The sequence below is a fragment of the Eretmochelys imbricata genome, chromosome 10, assembly GCF_965152235.1.
Source record: "Eretmochelys imbricata isolate rEreImb1 chromosome 10, rEreImb1.hap1, whole genome shotgun sequence".
Classification (NCBI taxonomy): Eukaryota; Metazoa; Chordata; order Testudines; family Cheloniidae; genus Eretmochelys; species Eretmochelys imbricata.
In genome coordinates, this window is record NC_135581.1 from 70513672 (window position 1) to 70537016 (window position 23345).

At 47.8% G+C, this 23345-nt stretch overlaps 2 protein-coding genes across 2 annotated transcripts; one reads left to right on the top strand and one right to left on the bottom strand.

Moving 5' to 3' along the window:
* Positions 1-10836: 10836 nt before the first annotated feature.
* On the bottom strand, positions 10837-17558 carry MRPS11 (mitochondrial ribosomal protein S11). The gene is made up of 6 exons (XM_077828111.1): positions 17400-17558; positions 15812-15931; positions 15446-15544; positions 14077-14206; positions 11699-11764; positions 10837-11187 (listed from the first exon to the last, which is right to left on the bottom strand). Exons 1-6 carry the CDS (start codon positions 17450-17452, stop codon positions 11080-11082), a joined length of 576 nt encoding a protein of 191 aa, XP_077684237.1. The 5' UTR covers positions 17453-17558; the 3' UTR covers positions 10837-11079.
* Positions 17559-17560: 2 nt separating this feature from the next.
* Positions 17561-22569, top strand: MRPL46 (mitochondrial ribosomal protein L46). The gene is made up of 4 exons (XM_077828110.1): positions 17561-17809; positions 18859-19051; positions 20877-21050; positions 22153-22569. The coding sequence occupies exons 1-4, from the start codon at positions 17576-17578 to the stop codon at positions 22401-22403; spliced, it is 852 nt and encodes a 283-aa protein (XP_077684236.1). The 5' UTR covers positions 17561-17575; the 3' UTR covers positions 22404-22569.
* Positions 22570-23345: the final 776 nt, after the last annotated feature.

A 23345-nucleotide genomic window follows, 5' to 3' on the forward strand; every position in this document is an offset into this window, starting at 1 on the left:
GGGTCCAGGTTGTTAGTGTGTCCTTGTCCCTTTCTGCGTCCCTGGCATCATGTTAAAAGTTGTTCTCTTGTCAGAGTAATTGTGAGAAATGATCGGCGAAAGGAAGGGAATGGAGCGAGGGAGACAGCTACAAACTCCTGTCGCTGCTGGGCTGCAGAAACATGCTCTGCTGAGTTGTACAAAGTAAACTCTTACGCAGATTGCTTAACTCTAGGACCCTGCCAGCTGCTATGAGACGTGGCTGACTTCAAAACCAAAGCTGCTTTTTGGCTGGCAGTCTGTCTGCTCCAGTGCAGAATTTTAGTTGGCATGCTGGAAAATGAGTTCTGGTTTTATTCAGAGAAACATTGATATGAAAATGCTGAATTGTATGGGGTTTTTCTTATGTAACAGGATAAAAATACAGGCTTTAAGACGGTAACAACCAGAAAACTATCGTGACGTGGGTGACCAGCAGCATAGCGGAGGTTTGTGGGGGGATATACTAACGAGAAGGGCTAGTGAGTTCTGACAGAGCTGTATTGCATCTAGTTATGCTCCATTGGCAGCTAGTAATGGTAATCCATATTTCCAGACGTCAGTTGGTCCTACAGTGTCATGTTTTGGAGCTCTGCTATAATGCTAAGTTAGTGTGTTGACTCTGTTGCTTTGATCCTAGGAGATGGCAGGCTTGGAAGCTTTACTGTCTTGTGGGTGGGTAGAGACATGCCCTAAAGAGCTGGCTTCCAGACAGACAGCTGCAGCTGGTAGACTTCTCTTGCATCTCTGCCTGGTTTGGCTGTTCTTCCACGGTCTTCCCTTTTGTTTTCTCACTCTGGCAGCTGGCGAGATCCTCTCTTAAAACATCTTCTGCTTCCTGCAGTTCATCCACCTGACAGAATTGCCATCTGCTTTGCAATGACTGGAATGCCAAGTGCACTGAGGAATTCAGGGAAAAGTTGATTCTTGCACTGGGGGTGGGGAGACAGACTATCGCCAGCTGCTCAGTGAGCTTAGCAGAACCTACTTGAGCTTAGAGAGGAGACCAGGGAAAGAATCCACTGGTGGTTGAGAAGATCCAGAGGGCTTGGAGGCCAGTCACTGGGGCTGGGAAACGTCTTGTGGAAACTGAAATGAGGCAGCATGAAGCTAGAGCAGGGGTGGGCAAACCTTTTGGCCCGAGGGCCACATCTGGGTCCAGAAATTTCATGGTGGGCCGTGAATCGGGGGTTGGGCTGTGGGAGGGGGTGAGGGCTCCAGTTGGGGGTGGGCTCTGGGGTGGGGCCAGAAATGAGGAGTTCAGGGTGCGGGAGGGGACTCCAGGCTGGGACCGAGGGGGGTGAGGGCTCCGGCTGGGGATGCGGGCTCTGAGGTGGGGCTGAGGGGTTGGGGGTGCAGGAGAGTGCTCTGGGCTGGGACTGAGGGATTCAGAGGGCAGGAGGGGGATCAGGGATGGGGCAGAGGGTTGGGGAACGGGAGGGATGTAGGCTCTGGGGGGCGCTTACCTCAAGCAACTCCTAGAAGCAGTAGCAAGTCCTCCCTCTGGCCTCTAAACAGAGGTGCAGCCCGGCGACTCTGCGAGCTGCCCTGTCCACAGGTGCCACCCCTGCAGCTCCCATTGGCCATGGTTCCCAGCCAATGGGAGCTGCAGGGGCGGCGCTTGGAGTGGGGACAGCATGCAGAGCCCCCTCGCTGCCCCTATGTGTAGGAGCTGGAGAGGGGACATGCCACTGCTTCCAGGAGCCGCACGGAGCGGGGCAAGTCTCAGACCCCGCTCCCTGGCTAGAGCAGGGCAAGCCCCAGACCCCGCTCCCCAGTGGGAACTCGAGGGCTGGATTAAAATGTCTAGAGGGCCAGATGCGGCCCCCAGGGCATAGTTTGCCCACCCCTGAGCTAAAGGAAACCTTAAATATCCCCAGCCTCTACCCTAGTGGGGCAGTCTGACTTGTCAGGTTGGAGGCTGATGCTTGGTGTCACTGGCCTTAGAAGTGAATACTCTTTGTTGGATTGCTAATTTACAAGGATCAACTGAATTTAACAGAAGCTGTTAATTTTTAACCAGTCACATACTTAGTAGCAACTATCCCTGTTCCTCAGTCGGGAGCTCTCCAAATGCCTTCATTATGTGTCAGCTGCTGGTTATGAGAGAGAAATCTCAAAGAAGCGGAGCCCTTCACAGGCACACGCTGTTTGGCTTTCGCCTGAAGGACACATCAGGCTTTTGCTCCTGGACACACACCTTCAGACTTCCCAAGTTGGGACTACCCTGCAGAGCAAGCTCCTCTTTGGGACTCCTGCCCCTCTCACCTGCCATATCTCTCTTCTCCCAGCCTCGCTGGGGCAGCTATAGGCCTTGAGTACAAGGCGAAGGAGAAATAGGAGACAGTAAACCCTAACTCACTCTGAGCCCCATTCTCCATGCCTTATGACATAAAACTTCCTGGCTTCAGTGTGGATGTGTGAGGAAGGAATGATCAGGTCCTTCAAAGCAATGGGTATGGCTGCTTGCATTTTCCTAGCCTGTGTCTGGGAGGAGTGGTATGGAGGTGAGCCTGCAGCCAGATGGCATGTGGAGTTTGGTGGTATGCTTGAGGCATGTGAACAGCTGCACTCAGGCCAGAAGGTGTCCAAGAGATGTGCAGACATACTGCTATACCCAGGCTGCCCTGCAGGTAGTGGGTTTCTCACCAGTAAGAAAGCAGGAATGATGGGCAAGGGGAAAGGGAGAACCCGGTCTGGAATTGAACAAATATAACAAGGTGGGAGGAGGTGACCCAGCCATCTCCAGAGACACCTGTCTGCCAGTTCTGGTCAGATTTGATTTAGAGTGTTAATAGGAGTAGCTGGCTGAGTACTGCATCCTCTCCGAGCAACTATCGCAGTCTTGGAGCTGGTCATTTGATAGCTCCTTGATGCTTGTCAAAGGCGTAAGCCGGAGCAATGCTGGGATTAGATGTACCTGCTGCCCTTGGAGAGCACATGGGGAGATGCAGCTTTTCCCCCTCCCCCATCTCAGGATTGAGCTCTTACTAATCACTGTAACCATGACAACCAGAAGAGACAGGCCGCAAAAGCAGCTATCAACATGGCAACGTCCTCGGCTCAGGGCAACAAAACCCAGTTAAAACAGCCGCTTGGAGAAGAAAGAGCAGCCAGCAAACAGCCTGGGCTCTCCTGCTCAGGGGGGGAGGATGCAGCAGCGCACATAGCTACTCTGCACGTGGCCGAGGTCATTTCCCATCCTTTGGCCCAGTGTCTGGGCAAGGCCCCCGTCCTCGTTAAGCCTCCCCAGGGTGGGATGCAGCAGCCTGAGCTAGATGACAGCAGGGTCGAATGAACCTGCTACTCAGAGCAACCGGCGCAAGGACATCTCCTGAGAATGGTGCTTGCCAGCCCTGGAGACAACCCCGGAGCAGGCTCTTACAACAACTCTGTTCACAATGGCCAAAGAACTGCTACTGGGACTATGCTCATGCCAATACTTTTTACGAGGGGGTTAGTAGCTAGTGTCACCTGCAGGGTAGGCCCCATGCTCACACTCTTGGTCCCTCTTTCTCATTTTCTTTCCTACCCCGAGGGAGGTTTTCAGTGCTGCTTATTCCATTTTCTAGCTAGAGGCTGAGTCCAGCGTCCAACCAGGTTAGACATGCTGTTATTGGTAGAGATAGCTGGGCACTGTCTCTCTCCCAGCCAGTGCGTGCAGAGCACTGATAAAAGCAAGGGACAGGCATGGGCATTAATTCCATTTTTTGGCTAAAATGTGTGCCTGTTGGGAGGGAGAAGGAAAGTAGCGCTTGGCAGGCAAACAGCTCTGCTTTCCAACCCCTCATCTAGTTCGTTGTCTCTCTGGGCTCATCGTGTGCTGATTAAGGGAAAGGTGAAACTGACCTGAAGGACTGAAAGTACTTTTTAAAGCTAGCTATAGCCTAGGGCCAAGAGACTATTTTCTTTTAAAGCTGCAATTCTGTATACCCACACTGACTGCTGTGAATCTCTTGTCTAGCCCTCCCCGCTCTTCCCACCCAACATTTTGGAGAATAAAATCCCTATTCTGCCTGCACCTGCTCCTTCCAAAATAGGTTTGAAGTTAAAGAGGCATCTATATGAGGGCCTGGCTGGCCCAGAAGCAGGGTGCTGGAAGCATTTCTCTTCTACAGGGCCTGTTTAAACCCAGCTGTGCTTATCGCTACCCTCCAGTGGTCCTTCATTGACATCTGAGGAATGAGTTGAGCGTGACAATATTCACTTCCTGCTGCAGAGGTGCCTGTAACACACCAAACACCAGCACACAGGGTGGCAATCTCAGCAGAGGGAAAAGATGGACTGGCTGCTGCTGGTCAGGCCCATTGGGAAGGGAGCTTTGTTTGCAGCTGTCCAGCTGGCTACGGTTCAGTGGGTAAATGGACAATATCAGCGTGGCTCTCATTGTTGGCATTAAACAGACTCTTTACCAACATGCACAATGATGAAGCATTTTGATGCATGTTGGGTGCAACAAAGACTGTTGGAGGGAGGAGTAGGGAGAGAAGCTGCACCTGTTATTCCCCCTTCCTCCCTGGAATAAGGAGAAATGCATTGGGGGATGACACTGGAGGTTAGTCTGACTCTTGTTTTCTAGACTTTTTTGGGCAGAGTGTGGTCCTGACTGCTCAGTTAATCCGTCATCTGCTTCTGTGATGGACCCTGCAGGAGCAAATGAAGGCTAGAGTCCAGGTCTGTGCAATGGGTGGCATGAGGGCTATTCCTGACAATTACTGGAGAAAGTTGCTTGCCTCAAGGCAGGGATGGGAAGAGATTAGAATAATCTTTCAACACTTCAGCCTGTGACCTGCCAGAGGGACCGATTAGGAGAGCTGTGAGCGTGGCTCTTGCTCAGCTCTGTTTTTCTTATGCGACGCTGAGTCCAGTCTGCTGTAGGAAATGCAGCCTGTTCTTGGACATGGTAGTTAGTGGAGGAAACAAGGACGCGTGATTAAAATGGACCAGTAGTGAAACTGTTATCCAAATGGTTTTGGACAAATATAGAACATGAACCCAGGCCATTCCTGTTTGTCACTTTGGCTTTGCCAATCAGAATCCTAACTGGTGAGATATTGCAGGTCCTAAACTTGCTCTGATTTTACCTAGCTCTAAAGAAGGGATCTGTGCATAGCAGAGAGAGCCTCATGGACATACCCTTGGAGCTTTCCTATGGCCAGACCCATGGAGCATTTCAGAACCAGAGCGGGAGGGAAAGGAAAGTTTTTTGAGGGGTGTCATTTCCACATAGAGAAATTAAAATTTACTAAAGAGGAGCAAGTTGGGAGTCAATTCCCAAGGGGATTGTCAGGCCAGTACTAAAGGCAGCTAAGTGAATACTCCCCATGTCACTTCATGCAAATGTCAGGGATACATGGAAACTCAGCTGCTTTTTTGGGTATTGGGAGAGGATGAGATTTGGGAAAGCAGGGTTCTTCCCTGCTAGGGAAGGGGAATGAGTCATGTGAATAGCTGTCAGAGTAGCAGCCGTGTTAGTCTGTATCTGCAAAAAGAAAAGGAGGACTTGTGGCACCTTAGAGACTAACTAATTTATTTGAGCATAAGCTTTCATGAGCTACAGCTCACTTCATCGGATGCATTCAGTCAGACTGAATGACTCAAATGAATTTACATGCTCAAATAAATTAATTAGTCTCTAAGGTGCCACAAGTCCTCCTTGAATAGCTAGCTGTAAGTCCTTAGAATACAGTTACTGCTGCAGTGGTCCCTGTTCATACTGCCAGACGCTTTTGGTAACACGGATGTCTCTAGACTGAGCTGGAGGCTCAGCACGGGAGAAGATTTGGATAATTATGGCAGAATATAACCAACCAGTTTCTGTACTTTGATCCAAGACTTCTCTCTTCTTGAGCTGTTCCTGTTTCATTCCCTTCATCTTTGCTTAGCATTCAGTCCCCTGCCCCATGTGTTTGCTCTGCCTACTTCCTCTAGAACAGTAGCTCTAAACTGACTACATTAGCTACTCCCAGGAACAGCCTCACTTGGCTTGGGCATAGGGGAAGAGTTACTGGGGCTTTCCAGCTGGTGCAAGATTTCAGTTCAGAGAGGAGCCCATGTAGACTCTCCAGCACTCAGCAGATGTGGGGCCCAGTGAGGGAAGGATCATGAGCATCTGAGAAACAAAAGGGAGGGGGGTGGGTCAGTGGGACAGGAGAGCTTTGCTACTGCTTTTACAGGAAGGCTGAGAACACAATGCTTCCTCCTACACTGGTGCTCAGTTTTCTCACCAGCTGTTGTTTAGCTGCCCAGCAGGAGCTTGATCAGCAAAAGGAAAAGGAAAATAGCCACTGTCTGCCTACTTCTCCTGGTACCCCCTCCCCAAGTGAAATGTGCTGCCTACCCCCACCATTATCTCAGGAACTTGGATGCCATTAGCTAGCTGAAAAGCAAAACCTCCAAGCACTCACTGCTGTTGAGTGCCAATTAATGCCTGAGCCTCTTCCTGGGGAGTGGAGAGCATTATGAAAGCAAGAAAACAATCTGAAGACCCTTGACCTAATTTGGCCTGAGAGGTTGCATGCTAAGAACCTGGAGAGGTAACTAGGAAAGGAAGAGAGATGGCCAAGGTAAAGAGGCTTGAGCTGGGTTGGTATCAATGATTTGTTTTGCAGACTGGAGAATACCTCTATTTATGCCAAAGTCTCAGTGCACAGGAAGAGCAGAATCATGACCTCAGTTGGATCCCCTCCACCCTTTAGGGGAGTTCATAAGGCTTCGTAGTTAGGAATGTCCAATCATGGAGTTAATTTGATTTACCCTCTATAACTGAGCATGATTTTGGCCCACTACCACTTTGTCAATGTAAGGGAGTGTAATTCCACTGCAGTGCTCCTGAGGATGATTTCTGGTTACAAACATTTCCCCCTAGGGGCAGTGAGGGAAAACTAAGGCAAAGCCCTACCACAGGCACACATTGGGCTGAAGTAAACCACCCCAGCTACTGCAGTTTATTGGCACTGGAAGCTCTGCCCTCTTCTCCTCCTCACTTGCACTTGGTTAATGGATTAATGGTTCAACTGAAACATGCAAAGGAATTGGGCACCGGACTTGTCACCAACAACCATTTACAGCTCAGCTACAAAGGAAATAGTGAATCACTGGTTGAGCAAACAAGGATGACCACTGCTCCAGCTCCAGGGTGGAAACTGCTTGGTGCAGGGACTAGGAAGGGGGTTCCCCCACGTATAGCAGTGCACTGTGAGGGATGAGTTTTTGTGGCTTTTGTTCAAAGCACCAAGCACAGATGCACAAGGAAGACTTTGGCACCTGGGTCCAACCTAAATTCCTGCTAGCGAGCATGCAGAAAGCGGTCTCATACTTGACATTACCGAGCTGCTTCATGCCAGGCTCACACTGAGCCCAAGTGGGATTGACAAGCTAGTCATTTCCCTGTTCCTGTCTTGCCTGATCCACTAAGTGTGCTTTTACATCAAAAAAGGTGATGGTGCCCCTTTTTGTTCTATAGCCCAGGGATTAGGGCACTCACCGCTTATGTGGGAGCCCTGGGTTCAAATCCCCATTCTACCTGATTCAGAAGCATGAACTCATGTCTCCCACCTTCAAGCTGAATGCCCTTGGCACTGGGCTATAGCAAGGGGGCCCGAAGCAGGAGTGCCACAATCATCACTTTTTTTTTTTTTTGCAAGAAAGGACTGCAGCCTTGAGTCATGAAGTGGAAGCTACAATGGTAGGCAGAGAGTTATCAAAGCAAGGAAGCGAGAAGCCTCCCTATGCCAAGTGAGTGCCAGGGCAAACAGAGAACTCCTGAGAGGAGAGAAGTCAAACAGGGGCTGAAGAGTCTGACCAGAACAAAATTACTAGGACCAAATGGTGCTGCGCAGGGAGGAACAGCAGCTAAGCAAGCCAGCATGGAACTGTACATCACCCAAGCACCAGGGAAAGCAATTAAAACTTGTAAATCCTGGTGGCTGACTCAAATCGGGTTTTAATTAACGGTTGAAATGGAACTGTAAAGAAATCCTGTAATTAAGTGCTGTTGAGGTCCATTCGTACCCAAAAAGCACAACTGAGCACACGGCACTAAAAGATCTGCAGCAGATTTTCATCTGCAGCACAGTGTGTGAAGGTAACTGTCCCACACAAGGGGTGTAAGAGTCCAGTTTGGAGGCAGTTCTGCTCTTCCCCAAGGCTAAAAGTTGCAGCACGGGCCTAAGCTTTGCAGAACAAAGAGGGTTAAAGCTGCAGCAGAGTCAAGGCTCCCATGCTCTTCCACTCACACTTTATGAGTGATTGGCCTGGGCTCAGATTGTCCATTTTTCAGCAGTGAAGTCAAAGAGAGAAAGGAGGTGGATGTGGTGGATTTGAATTCACAACAAGCTCTGTAGTTGACACATTGTGTTTGCAAGCCCATGAAGATTATGCTGAGCTGGGGGACTGGAAGAGAAACAAACATGTCAAGATGTTCTATATGGCCAGCTAATGAACAGATGGAAAGGTAATGCCAGGTACTTCTGGCCAGGTACACAGGGATTCTAAGAGAGAGCTAGGCAAACATCAATATAGGATAGGAAAAGACAGAGATAGGCAATGGGGCGAGACAGAACAGCAGAGAAGAGATGAGAAACCTCTTTACTGCACATACAGTGCAAAGAGTTTGTTGGCTTCATGTGTCTTTTACAAATGCTGAGGAACCAACAGTGTTAAAAGCCCCGTCTTCATAATTGCTAAGAGAGTGGGAAAGGCCAAGCTTTACTCTAGATTTGGCCTGGACCTACAGAGGGTATAGGTGATGAGCGTGTGACTCAAAAAAAACAAGACCTCCCCACAGCACTTATTTTTTCACTCCCTTGTACCATTTACACTTAGAAGCACTTCTTGCTGCCCCACTGGTGCTCACAGTACCATTGGATTGAGCAGCACATAAGCTACTTGTATTCAAGAGTGAATATTTAGATTGCTCCAGAAAACATATATTATCATCTTCATAAAAGTCTGTGTCTGTTCAGCAATGCTCAGACATGCACCTGTTTAGAACTATGCCATTTTTTTTGCTGGATAGTGAATACACATATTCTGGGATACTGCTACTTGTTAAGTATGTGTGGGATACACACGACTACTTGCTGAACCCAGCACTAAAGATGATCAAGCTTTACCCACATCTCCATGTACACTCTCCCTGGCCATTAATGAAGCATGTGGTTAATATTTTTCTGTAGGGTCTACAACTGACCCAGCATCTCCTCCTGGACAGTGTTTGGAAGTCAGCAGAAGCCCAGAAACCCCTTTCCTGGGGTTGGGGGAAAGCTCTCTTAACTTTTTGAGTGATTAAATCAAATCAGTGGGGACCCTGCTACAGGAAAAAGCTTCTCTTCCCCATCCTGCAGTCTTGTGAATTGTAAAGGGACTTCCCCCTACTTTAAAACAACTTCCCCTCTGCTCAAATTCACATACACAGAGCTGGAATGAGGTAGGAGGAGTCATTCAAGCCTTGTTTTGTCATTGGTTAAATTTAGCTGGGTAGGCTCCTCTAAACAGCCTGATTTCATTAGCTTTCTGCACATCTCACAAAGCCATGAATGAGTTAAACATTGCTGTGTTGCTATGGCACCCTCTCTCTTTAAAGGGGAAGAGAATAGCTAATTACACTGTTTGAGAAACTAAAGAGGAAGCAAAAGAAAAGAGAAATAATGGAACAGAGAAGCCTGCATTTGTGCTAGACCTGGCAGATAGACCAAAGGAGAATCTGTGCTCATTAACATCCCTGATAGAGGAGAAGTACTTGCCCAGTGTTTGGGATATGTAACCAATGCTTCTTTCTGTTCCTCTTGGTCTCCTCCTGGAGCAAACTTCCCTCAGCCAGGAAGAGACACCTTCCTCAGTTGCTAGAGTTACCACCTCTCTTTCACACTCCCGAGTGCCCATAGCCTACGACAGGTTTCAGAGTGGTAGCCGTGTTAGTCTGTATCAGCAAAAACAATGAGGAATCTTTGTGGCACCTTAGAGACTAACACATTTATTTGGGCATAAGCTTTCGTGGGCTAAAACCCACTTCATCAGATGCATGGAGTGGAAGACTCCTCATTGTTTTAGCCTACGAGACTCTCCTTAGGTGGAGCTGAAATAGGTGGCAGCAAATAGCAGGTACATTCCAGGCAGATAGGTCCTGCCTCTAGCCAAGGGCAGCATTGGCCTGACCTAGCATTTTAAATTTCTTGGGCAGCATTTGGTTGTTCCTCAGGCCTCCTAATCCCCTACTTACCCTCTCCCTTTGAACCCTGGCACAGCAGGTGCAGTTGGCATGAGAGAGGACTGAAAATACTGCATGCAGAAATAGGTGGGAAAAATGTACCAGCGACTGTATGTGCATTTCACAGTGCTAGCTATGGATGGAGTTGGCACAGTCACAGCAATGATGCCGTAGATCAAAGCTGGCAAGATTCCTGCTTCAGTAGAACTGGGGTTTTCTATTAGTAAATACCACCAATAAGCCAACTGCAGCAAAGGCAAAATGAAGCAACAAAACAAACCTACAGCAGCAATGACTTCAGACTCCTCCACTCAGCGCAGCTAGAGGAGCTGGCTGTTCTGCACCCCTCTCACATAGCAGTACTGGGCTCTGGTGGGAACACCACGCTTTGTAAGCTAGATGGAGAGAAGAGGTTCTCCACTTCCAGCTTCCAAATCTCTGTGTTTGGATAAAAGGGAGATGAGAAAAATCTGCCATTCATTGCAAGAGGGTCCCTTCCTAATGACAAGAGTAGCAGCACCTGGATTTGTCAAGAGCCACATATAGCAGTGACAGGAGGAAAACAGCAGTTGAGAGAATAATCCAAAATGCTTCCAAGTAGACATGGCCATCACAAAGACTAAAACATTTTATTTATTAACTTTACAGACAATGCTTCCTACTCAGAAAGTAAATACAGGCTCGCTTCAACCACTAAGCTAAAGACCAGGGTTGTGTCCATTCTCTAAGTTTCTCCTAGGAAAGGCTTCCAAGGAACATGTCCTGCCAAGATCCATCAAAGACAAAATTCAAAACTAGTTCACAGGGCACCAAGCTGATACTGTACATGGTGTCTCCCTTCCACTCCCCTCTCAAAGTCTTCGTGCCTTCCGAGGACGGCAGCCGTTGTGTGGAATTGGGGTATTGTCTGTGATGGAGATGACCTCCAAACCCCCCATGGTCAACCCCTTGATGGCAGACTGAAAGAGCAAGAGAATGGACATTAGACTGCATGCTGCACTATTACACAATCAGGACAGACTGGCAGAAAAGTGAAAGGTATCTTTGAGGAGGCAATCTGGAACAGGGCAATCTCTTTGGAATAGTCTTAACTATCAGGAAGCCCTGTTTGGTCCCAGATGGTCCATTCCTCCTGGCTAGGGCAGGATTGTTTCTTCCAATGTATTCTCCATTGTTTTGCTACTCTAGTTTGAAGTGACGTAAACAATTTGGCTTTCACTCAGGCCCTTATACAAAATTATTCTAGGATCTCACCAGGAGGACATTTTTTCTTTTCTTTTTGTGATTAATGCTTTGGGGTGACAAAACAGTAAATTCCCTCCAGCACCTCTGTCCTTCATATCAGTTTCAGAAAAGCAGGTTAACAGGCAACATAATTCTGTAGGCCTGAATAAAAAACCCTGCAGCCCTCAGAGAAAGGAACAAATAGGTGAGGGCTCATGCCAGTGAAGAGGAATCTTAGGCACTTACCATACGCCCAGGGCCCAGACCTTTCACCACCACTCGCACATGGGACACACCCTTCCCGCAGGCTTTCTGTGAGGAAAAAAGAGCTTTTAGTGATGAAAGGCAGGCAGGTCAAAAGGTATCTCTCTGGATTAATCCCTTTCATCCACTCTCACAAGCTTCTTCAGATAGAAAGGAAAATGGAATCAAGAATGGTTCCTGGGAGATAAACATGGAGATCATCTGGATTAAGCCAGGGATTTGGGGAAAGATAGGAAATGCGTGGCCAGGGACAGATTTAACACAACATTATGTACAAAGAGGAAAGGGGAGCTGAGAAGGGAAGCTGTCTTGGGTCATGAGTTGAGGCAGCAGATGTTGTGTCCTTTTAAGGCTAGTAGGTGACCAAATTAGGGAGGGCCTAAAAGAACTTCAAATCAACAAACCTTACCGGTTTCTCCTAATGTGGCGCAGCACTACCATCTAGTGGAGATCTCTAACCCTCCCTGATAGTGCATGTTAAAAATTGTCTGGGGATATGTTTACACTTTAAAATGCTACAGCCGCAGAGTTTCAGGGCTTGTCTACACTTAAAATACTGCAGCTGCACTGAAGCACTTCAGTTAAAACACTACCTACGCCGACCGGAGGGCTTCTCCCATTGGTGTAGGTACTCCACCTACTCAGGTTAGGTTGGTTTAACTGCATTGTTCGGGGTGTGGATTTTTCACACCCCTTAGCAACAGAGTTATACTGACTTAATTTCCTAGTGTAGACTGATGGGGTTCTCCCATTGGTGTAGATAATCTACCTCCCTGAGAGGCAGAAACTGGATTGACAGAAGAATTCTTCTGTGAACTAGCACTAGGGTGACCAGATGTCCAGATTTTATAGGGACAGTCCTGATTTTTGGGTCTTTTTCTGATATAGGCTCCTATTACCCCCCACCTCCTGTCCCGATTTTTCACATTTGCTGTCTGATCACCCTAACTAGCACCATTTACATCGGGAGTTCCAATGGCATAGCTACATCTCTTGGGTGTAGATTTTTCACACTTGAGAACTATGCCAATGTTTGCTCCCAGTACAGACCAGGCCCCAGGATTACAGGGATAGAGGCTAATTTCTGACACTGGCTGTTTGTGAGGGGTAACAGTACAGCACTGCACCTGTATTCTAAGAATCAGTCCCCGATGCATAAGATTAGTGCTGGAAATGGTTCTTATTCATCTAAACCAATCGCAACATGTTGTTCTTCCCACAATAGGAAAGAAAAACTCTAGAGGTTAAAGGGTTAACTAGAGTGAGTTCTATCCAGTTCAGAATGGGGATACTTTAGGTTTTCATTCTCACTGCGCCCCATTCTGCAGTGCTGGAGTCTGGGACACAAGCAGTCTCATCTTCCCCCACACATCACACACAAAATTTGGTTCTTTTAGAAATACTTACACTAGATCCACAGGACCAGATATTAAACTCTTGTGTGAAACTGATAACTGAAAGTGCAACTGTGTCATATTCTCAAAGTCTGACCATGCTCTTTTAGGAACGAAGGGTTACCAGAATGGCTCAGATCTTTGGTGTGATATTCTGCCTCCAACAGTAGCTTACAGCTGAGACTTCACCGGGCCAACTATGCGGTGCTGCTCATGGAATAATTCTAAACACAGCAATTCCTTCCTGCCCCTCACACCTGCTCGGTTTGTGCCTAGATTTCATTTCCCCTTATTTGGCTTTTGAAAATAAATGGTCCATGTTTCAAGTGAGACCATCTGAGCAAAAGCTACTCTCAAGGCAGGGCCACAACTCTGCACAAGGTAACAGGAATTTCTTACCCTGGATAAGCTTATAACTGAAATGGAAGCTCTGTCTCTCACAACAGCAACTGCCATTTTACCAATGAGTGACACTGCTTATGACAGCATCGATATGTGGAAGGAAAGTCACAGCTGAGTAACCTGTTTCCATCTGGGCTTAATAGTCAAATGAAATGTGCTGCTTAACATTTAGACCAATGGTTTAAACTACAACACTGTCCAAACTGGAGCCAAAAAAGGATAGGAAGTAACTTACATTTCTCCATTACAGGCCACTAAAGCCACCACATTTTCATTTAAAGCTCCCATTTCACATACAGTTTATCCAGGCTGAGATGCTCATCATGGCCCCCCACTCAAACGAAACAAGGGCAGCAATGTGTAAATGGGGTGTACTGCTCAGACACACAGGAACTGGCGGACTCTACTTCTCTCCTCCAACAGAAGACAGAAATGGGAGAAGGAAGCAGAACTTCAGAGCCCATCCACAAATGCATTCTGTTGGCAATCACTCCACTACTAGCACACCTCCTCTGAACTCAGCAAGATTAGCCTCAACAAGCAGAGTGACCAGGCCAGACTCACCGCTGCTGCAGCAATGCCTGCAGTCTGTGCTGCAATGGCAGTGGCCTTCTTGGCATTTCTGAATCCTTCTGTGCCACAGGACGTATGGGCAAATGGCAGGTTCTCAGGACTGATGACATGGATGTGGGTGCTGGGGATGAGAAAAAGGGGGGTAGGAAGCCATAAGAAAGTAATTCTCCAATCTTTTCTTGCTCTGATTATCTTCAAGGCCACCCAGAAGGCCCCACCCAATACCTCTACACTACTGCACTCTAGGCCAGTGGTTCTCAACCAGGGATACGCAGAGGTCTTCCAGGGGGTACATCAACTCATCTAGATATTTGCCTAGTTTTACAACAGACTATATAAAGGCTAGCGAAGTCAGTACAAACTACAATTTTAAACAGACAATGACTCGTTTATACTGGTCTATAGACTATACATTGAAATGTAAGTACAATATTTATATTCTCATTGATTTATTTTATAATTATATGGTAAAAATGAGAAAGTTAGCAATTTTTCAGTAATAATGTACTGGGACGCTTTTGTATTTTTATGCCTGAGTGTGTGAGCAAGTAGTTTTTAAGCAAGGAGAATCTTGCAGGTATGCAAGACAAATCAAACTCCTGAAAAGGGTACAGTAGTTTGGAAAGGTTGAAAGCCACTGCTCTAGGCAACAATAGAAGGCTCTGCAGCAGCCCTGGTTTGTCTTAAGGGTGATACTAGAGTGGCAGAATGAGAGAGTACTGTCTTTTGGGGTAATATACACCTGCCAGAAATTGCTCAAATTTCCAGACCCACTTTCCCACTGCGTATGATTCACCACCTCTGCTTATTTTAAAATGTACAGAACACCTTTGTTAAGCTTCAGAGACCTTCACAGAATTATAAATTATGTTTCATTGGGGGACACCACTGAAATGCAACCACCTCTGGTGAACAACACGGCAGCTGTTCAACAGCTGAACAGCAATATTGCAACAATGTAAGACAGGAAATGATCAGATTCCTGTATCCTGTTAAAACTTCCTGTGGAATATAGGGGGGACAAGATGTAATTACCCATACCTGAATTTGGTCAAAACATGCGATCAACAGCTTTACTCTTGTGAAAGGCACTATGTGTTAATGGCCTTGGTCTTACATTTCCCATTACAGTTGGCACCTCCAGCACTGCACTGAACTATTGCTTCAGTACTGACTCATAAGAAAGAGTGCCGTCTCCTGAGTCACTACTTCCAACACTACTTCCCAGCCTTTTCCATAGAGACCTCCCATCTAGCCAAGATCAGGGCCCAGTTGCTTAGCTTGGGTGTTCTCAGCATAAAGCGGTACTGCTGCAGGCCCTTTTACATGGGACCTGTATACCAAGAAGTTTGTGTCTTACTTGTTGTACGTAGCTTTGATGTGAGCTATTGGGATATCTTCATATTTCTTTCCACCCCAAGTTAAGGAACTTCCTTGTCCTGGTACTGGGGGGAAAAGGCTGAAAAGTAAAATAAGAGGAATCAAATACTTGCAATATCACGCGATGGTAATTTTTAATACAGTCTTGGAATTTGGGAAAAATGTGGATTAAATGCTGCCAAACGAAGCTCAGAACTTCTTATATAAACTGTGTTTGCGATTGTTTCACATCACTTGTTTCCCTTACTTTCCTGAAAGATGCTTGAGGTGATTTACCCCCCTGATGGGAGACAGATGAAGAGACTTTACACCACAGCTTGGTTTGGAGCCATACAGGATGCCTCACCTGAAGTCACTCTTGCTTTGGTTTGCTATCACCTCAGGTGCAACACTGGTATTCTCCATTTGTTCCTGCAACCTCTGGAAACCTGTGTGTATGTCACGACACAATGCAACATTGTAACCACTAAGTGAAAGAAGTGGGAGAAATAGATTAGGATTTCACAGCCACACAATAGTCTTTTACATTATCTTTTGCCACCTCACATAAGACCTCCCATAGTATATTTTCGCATAGGAAACAACCAAAGCTATTTGCTAACTGCAGGACTATCTCAAGCAGTCAACATCACCCTCACGGTTCCCCAGTCACCTTGAGGAATCAAGTAGTAACCACCCCAGGAACATCACTTTTTCAAAGGGACATTGTCAGGTGTCCACATTCCAGTTTTTTATAAAAACAAACAGTTGGGCAAAACTGAGGACTGTTTTCACAATAAAAATAAACTCAGACAGCATGCTGGCAGTGCACAAGAAACAGAAATGGAAAGGGACTAGGCTAAATTCACTGGCCAGGAGCTAGGGAGGAGCAAAAGCAAACAAACACTGAAATGAGCACTGAAAGGTATTTTGTTATAATCCTTTTAGTGGGACAGAGGAGGGGATTTTACGTTTCTGTCAAAATACAAACAAAATTAGACAACATCCATTCTGAAGAGAGACTTAACTGGGAGCACGTTTGAAAATAAGACTGTTCATCAATAAAACAGTAGTCTTGCCCAATCATTTCCTGCCAAGCCTATGCTATACCCTAAGAGCCTCAACCTCAAGCCCTGGATTTCTCTATTGGTCTTAGATTCTGCACAAGTTGATCTGTTGACATGGAAACAGCAGCAACAACACACAGTATGATCTTATTACAGGTGGAGTTGGGAAGGAGGGTGCTTGTTAAACATATGTAGCTTTGATAATTGAGCTAGTTCTACCCAAAACAATCTCTTCCTACCCAGCAGAGACCTTCCCCGTGTGTATCAATCAGAATTGCTGACTTCAGTGGCTATGTTTCATTAGTTGGAAAGTGAACCGGTTTCTGTCTATTGCACCTCATGCTTCGTCTACACAAGGGTGAACGGAGTTGCAATGACAGGGCCCAAAGCCTGTATACAGGAGCAGAACATGAAGACGGTGTGATTGCACAGGTATCCCCGGGGAACAGAACCTTTATTACCGGTGACCATACCCAGCCAGAGGGAGGCTAGCCCGAGTCCGCAGGGCTGGGGGGGGGCAGAACAAATGTTTTCATTTGCGCTCTGCGCCATCTGGCTCCGGAATCAGGAAAGATGAGAACTGCGAAGGAGCCCCTTTGGCGGAGTCACTGCTTGGGGCAGGGGCAGCCTGAACCCACCATGCAGCCCAACGCGAAGGGCGGCTGCAGTCTGTAAACCACCCCCAGGGCGCTGCGGTCAGCCCAGCGCTGGGACCCCAACGCCCTGCCGGCCGCCCGCCCGCTCCGCCCCCCACTCCCCAGGCCCTGGCCGCCCGCTCCCCCCTTCACGCCCAATGCCCGGGCCGCTCGCTCCCCCCTTCACCCCCGCAACTCCCCGGCCGCCCGCTCCGCTCCCCCACAGGCCCTGGCCGGCCCCCGCTCCAGTTACCCCAGTCCGGCCCCTAAGAACCGCTGCCAGGCAACCACCGGCACCCGGGTCATGGCCCTTCCCCGCTGCCGTCCGACCGGCCCCAGAGCGAGGAGCCAAGGGCCCAACCCGACAGAAGAGGGGAAAGGTCAGCGTCGTGCATTGTGGCCTATGGGAGGAAAGATGGCGGCGCCCGGATGGCCCTGTGGCGCGGTGCATTGTGGTCTCGGGGACAAAAGATGGCGGCCCCCATGCAGCGGGCACTGTGCGGTGCCGCGGTGCCATGGCGGTGGGCGCTTGGCCCTCGCTGGCTGGCCGCCTCGGCCGCGCCCCGGTGGCGGCTCGTGGGTGCGCTGTGTCTGCAGAGGCCGCCGAGCATCACGCAGGCCCTGAGCCCGGAGCAGGAGGAGATGGTGCAGCTGGTGCACCAGGTAGTGGGTTTGGGGGAAGGCGACCCTCCTGGGGCGGGGAGCAGGAAAACCCCCCGGCGTACCTGGGGATGGGGCTGGAGCCGGAGCCGCTCCCGCCCCCGGCACTGGAGCTGGTCCAGATCTGTGTAGGCCACATGCTGTGTTTCCCCAGGAGGAGACTGCTGCCTCCCCTTTGTCAAGCTCAGGCGTATCAGACCTGAGGAAAAGCAGTTTGTTGTGCCTCTGGGCTGGGACCCACCTGGAAAAGTCCCCTGTCTAAAATGCAAATAGTTTGTAAAGCACAAAGTTAAAACCCAGGTTAAAATGCCCCTTTGTAACTGTACTGGGGCAAGACACAGGCTGTGCCCCAGGAGTTTCAGCACTTTGATGCAGGAGTTGCTGGGTGAGGTTTCATGGGCTGTGATGCTCAATCAGCGTGTCCCCTTCTTGCTCTAAGCCCTGTGACTCCGCTTCCATGAGTAGCGTTCTAGTGTATGGATGGTGTGGGGTGTGGATGGCGCACTAGGCATGTCCTTTGAGTCATGAACGCTATGTCCCCGGCTGCGCTAGTGGGAGCTGGGATCCCACAAGTGGTGGGGGTGACTTGTTGGGAAGAGAACACTCCCTTCTGAGGCAGTAATGACTCCAGTGCCTGGCTGTAGTTCTCAAAGGGGATATCCGCTATACGTCACATGGAGGCTATGTTACTGTGAAAACCCTCAATTTTTGGATTTCCTGATTTATGTGTATTTAGATTCCAGACTACAATATTGTGCTAACATATTTTTTGTAGTGAGTACACAACTGTATTTACAGTGGGCTAGCATCTCCTTATGTCGTCAATATTAGATGTGATCTCTGCACAGTGTAACTTTAACCTCCTGGGGTAGAGCATATTATGTTCTGGGCAGAGACGTTATTGTCCAGCACAAAGAAATAAACGCAAGCTCTGTTTGTGGCAATAAAAAATTGCTTTATTCTCTACGTGTGACCTTGGATAACAGCGCTAGTAACTGTGACTCATAGTGGGGCTCCTGATACTTGACAATTCTCTATGGTGTTCTTTCCAGATAGAGGTGGAGAAAAGCAACTTTTCAGACCATGAGATCCGTTGCTTGGCAGAAGAGGAGCAGCTGCAGAAGATGAAAGACAATATACAGGATGAGGAAGCGGACTCTGGGCAAGCTATTGTGTTGGCCCAAGACCTGGAGGATGCCTGGGAACAGAAATTCCAACGGTTCAAAGCTGGCCCACGAATAACAGGTTCTGATCCAAGTTCTCTCAGCTGAGCAGGAGAGGGATGGGGCCTCTCTGGTCTATCTGAACGTGGTTGACTTTGGTATAGTGGAGTGGAGGTGAGGCAGGGTGCTGAGCCTTCAGGAGGAGGGAGCTTCCATGGGACTCCCATGACTCCTTTCAGCTATTATAGGAGGAGTTATCTGGTCTGTGAAAAGAGCTGTGTTCTGTTCCTTTTCTCATAGAACCTTTGAGAGAGGATAAAGTATGGAGGCTAGTTATTCTGTCCTTATCAGAAAAACCATGACCAGCCTGACTCCCAGTTGTAGTTCACAAGAGCACACAATACTAGTGTTGTTTTTATGTAGGTCCTGCATAATCATTGACTATTAGTTATTAGGTACTAAGTTGAACTAGAGACTTAAACTACTTGCTTTAAATGGTCTTTTTTAAAAAGAAGAGCATCTAAAGTGCAGTCCTGCTTTCACCTTTATGAAACATGACTGAAAATCAATGGATTCTGTCCAGATCCCCAGGTGGCACCTATTCTGTTGTATGTAGGTTCTTATACTTTGCTCGTCACCATAGTATCTGAGTGCCTTCCAGAATTGCATTAAGTAACACGACTAACTTCTATCATATTCATATCATCTACCCAGTGGGAGAAGCATGTGTAGTGGAGTGTCTTGAGAACATAAGAATGGCCATACTGGGTCAGAACAATGGTGGTTCTAATCCATTATCCTGTCTTCTGACAGTCGCCGGTGCCAGATGCTTCAGAGGGAATGAACAGAACAGTGCAATTCTGAGTGTTCTATACCCTTTTGGGTAGTCCCAGTTTCGTGCAGCTGGAGGTTTAGGGGCACCCGGGGCATGGATTTGCGTCCCTGTCCATCAATGGCTATTTGCCAAGATGGTCCTATCCTTCATGAATTTACCTAATTTTTTTTTAACCCCATTATACTTTTGGCCTTCACAACATCTCATGGCAATGAGTTCCATAGGTTGACTGTGCATTGTGTGAAGAAGTGCTTCCTTTCTTTGATTTTAAAAAACAACAAAAACAAAACCTGCTGCCTATTAATTTTGTCCGGTGACCCCTAGTCCTTGTGTTATGTGAAGGGGTAAATAACACTTCCTTATACACTTTCTCTACACCATTCATGATTTTATAACCCTCTATCATATCCCCCCTTAGCTGTCTCTTTTCTAAGATGAACAGTCCCAGTCTTTTTAATTTCTGCTTGTATGGAAGCTACCATATCCCTAATCACTTTTGTTGCTCTTCTCTATACCTTTTCCATTTCTAATATATCTTTTTTGTGGTGGGGTGACTAGAACTGAATGGAATATTCAAGGTCTAGATGTGCCATGGGTTTATATAGTGGCATTATGATATTTTCTGTTTTATCTATCTCTTTCCTAATGGTTCCTAACACACTGTTTTTGACTGCCACTGCATATTGGGGAGATGTCTTGTTTTGGTAGGTTTTTTTATTATTATTATTATTTATTATTATTTATTAATTAAATATACCTATTACTGTGGGTGTATGTTAGAAAAATCAATATCCAAGAAATGTGCCTTGCACTTGGAGTGGAAAGTAGTGAGGTTTGTGATGTTTCTTATTTCTTGGGGGAATTTATTCCACAGTCTTGGACAACCCCTGGAGAAAGTTCCTAGAGCTGATGAGAGCATTTGTACCTAGAAGCATCACTCGGAATTGTTCCATGTGTCCTTGTTGTCAGGGGTCTGAGAGACAGGAAGGCGTGGGCTCTGATGAGCTAGGTACTGGATGACCCCATCCCACTTGGAGCCTATCTGTCTCTGGAATCTGTTCTCTCTTGGCAGATGCTGATAAACACAATGACCGGACATCTTTGAACAGGAAGCTGGATCGGAACCTGATGCTTCTGGTCAAAGAGAAAGTTGGCAACCAAGAGTTGTGGCTCCTTCCTCAAGCAGAGTGGCAGGCTGGAGAGACGTTGCGAAGCACTGCAGAGCGAGCTTTGGCTACTCTCTCGGGTAAGTCATCTGCTGTGCAGCTGCTGCCACCCCTTTCTGTCCTCATTTCTTTCTCTTGTGTCATTACTGGGATATTATCAGCTCATACTAGTAGAGCCCCATTATACTCCATTAGGATTGGCCAGAGAAAGGGCATGTAGTAGCAGATGGGGTGGGTTGAACCCAGTGGGGTTTCTGAGGAGAGTTGTGTCTGGGTAAAGTTGCTTAGAAGCCCAGGGGTATTGCCCATTGCAGGGAGAGTTGCTCTACATTCCAGCTCAGCTACTAGTGTATAGGCTCTCGACTGGGGGCACTAGGTGCCCCAAGCTATGTCTACACTTAAAGCGGCATGTAGAGTACAGGTACCACACATGCAGCAGCAGTGAAAGGCAGGCTGCGTCCACACTTATCACTGCAGTAGAGGCACCACAGAGAGAGACGTCGGCAGTGGAGATGCAGAGGGACACTGCAACTGCTTTTTAAAAAAAAAATAGCAGCATAGACAGGGGAGGTGCTGCTTAGTATGTAGAGAGCCTGTGTGGGGTGCGTAACCGGGAGTTCAGGCATGTAGGGCACTCCACTCATCAAAGCCATGCCTCACCATCTACCCTGTCATTTATACCCCTGCAAGGGGGGGTGTGTGTGTGTGCGGTGTCTGTACTCTGCACACCACCGTAAGTGTAGACTTACCCTGTTGTCGGGGAAAGGGCTTCTGTCTCCATCACACACACAGCCCATTAGCAGCCTTTCTTGGCACGTAAAGCCTATCCTCAGCCAGGTCTCTTCTTGCTTCCCAGCAGGGGAGCACTGTGGAAGCCGCACAGTTAGCCTGACAAAGAGAGGGGGCATTTTATGATCCCCTGGACCACACTACCTCTGGCCAGTCCTTGCGTGGGGTTATTGAGACTCCAAAAAGGGTCCCTAAGAGGGAGGTATGGCACAGTGTGGACCTGTGGGAGGGGGTGTTCTTGCTAGAAAGAGATAACAGAATTGAACCAAAACTAAGCATGACGAGTCCTTTACTGTCCCACTGTTACCCCTAAGATGCGGCAGCTGCTGTCATTGTGTGACCTGATCTCTTGCTTTGTTTTCTTTCCCCTCTGGACACCCTTGGACCTCACAGGAAATTGCATCCAGGCCAAATTCCTAGGGAATGCACCATGTGGGCTTTATAAGTACAAGTTCCCCAGGGCCCTCAGGACAGAGGGCAGTGTGGGGGCCAAAATATTCTTCTTCAAAGCTCTCCTCCAGAGCGGTGATCTGCCCCAGGCAGAGAGGAAAGAAGACTACGTGTGGGTCAGCAGGGGGGAGCTGGGGGATTACTTGAAACCGGACTACCTAACACAAGTCAACAGATTTTTGATGGACCAGTGAAAGTCAGGGCTGTGCTCCAAGCAAATGGGGAGGATGCAAAAAACAACTTCAGACAGGTGCATTGCCTCTGTGTACAGAGAGTGGCATTTGAAGAAGGATCCAACCTCCCCCTTGTTTTCTGTTCCTCTTCTCTAGGCCCGTATCAAATAAAAAATATTAAAATCTCTGCTAAGTGAAGAGTGTTGTGCTTATGTTGCACCCTTTAATGCCCCTAGGATTCTCCTTTTCCCCCCTCCCAGCTGTGCCATTCCCTAGGTCTGTGGTACCTCTCTTCACTGGATCCCCATAGTAGCCTGAAGCTCAAATGGTCTCTCTGAAAAGCTGTACTCTTCCTTTAGCAGCTGTTCCTCAATAAAAGGAGCAGTGAGTGAGCTCCCTTTACTTGCTTAGGTGGGATGAGACACTGTTAGAGGAGTAAGAAGGGGATTTACCAATTAGTTGCATTGGGAAACCTGGCAAAGGACCATGTTTAAAGTTCCCCATTTTTAAACTCTGTGTCCAAGCCTTTAAGTCCTTAATCTCCTTCTGGGTTATTGTGGCCCCTCTGGGGAGGAGGCGCACCTGTCAGTGTGTGGGGGGAATAGCAGCCACCTGCTTCTCTGAGGAATTCAGCTTTCATTGGCCTGGAACGTGGGAAAGCAGCATCTTCAGTAACACACTGGTCCCTGTTGATGCAAATTGTACACACTGCTGAGTCCCATCTATCCTCCTCTTTAACCTGCCAGGGGGTCCTTTGACCTCTCCAGAGGCAGCCACTGTAATTTATCTAACGAAGGAGAACTGTTCTAGGCCAGTGCTGTGTATTAATTTGTGCCATCTATGCCTCAGTAGAAAGTATGTCTGAGTGGCCGCCACAATACGGTGGCTGAAGACAAACTGTCCTCTCAGCAAAGTGGAGCATCTGACCTTTATGCTCTGAGCCATGCCCCAGGAAATGTTCGT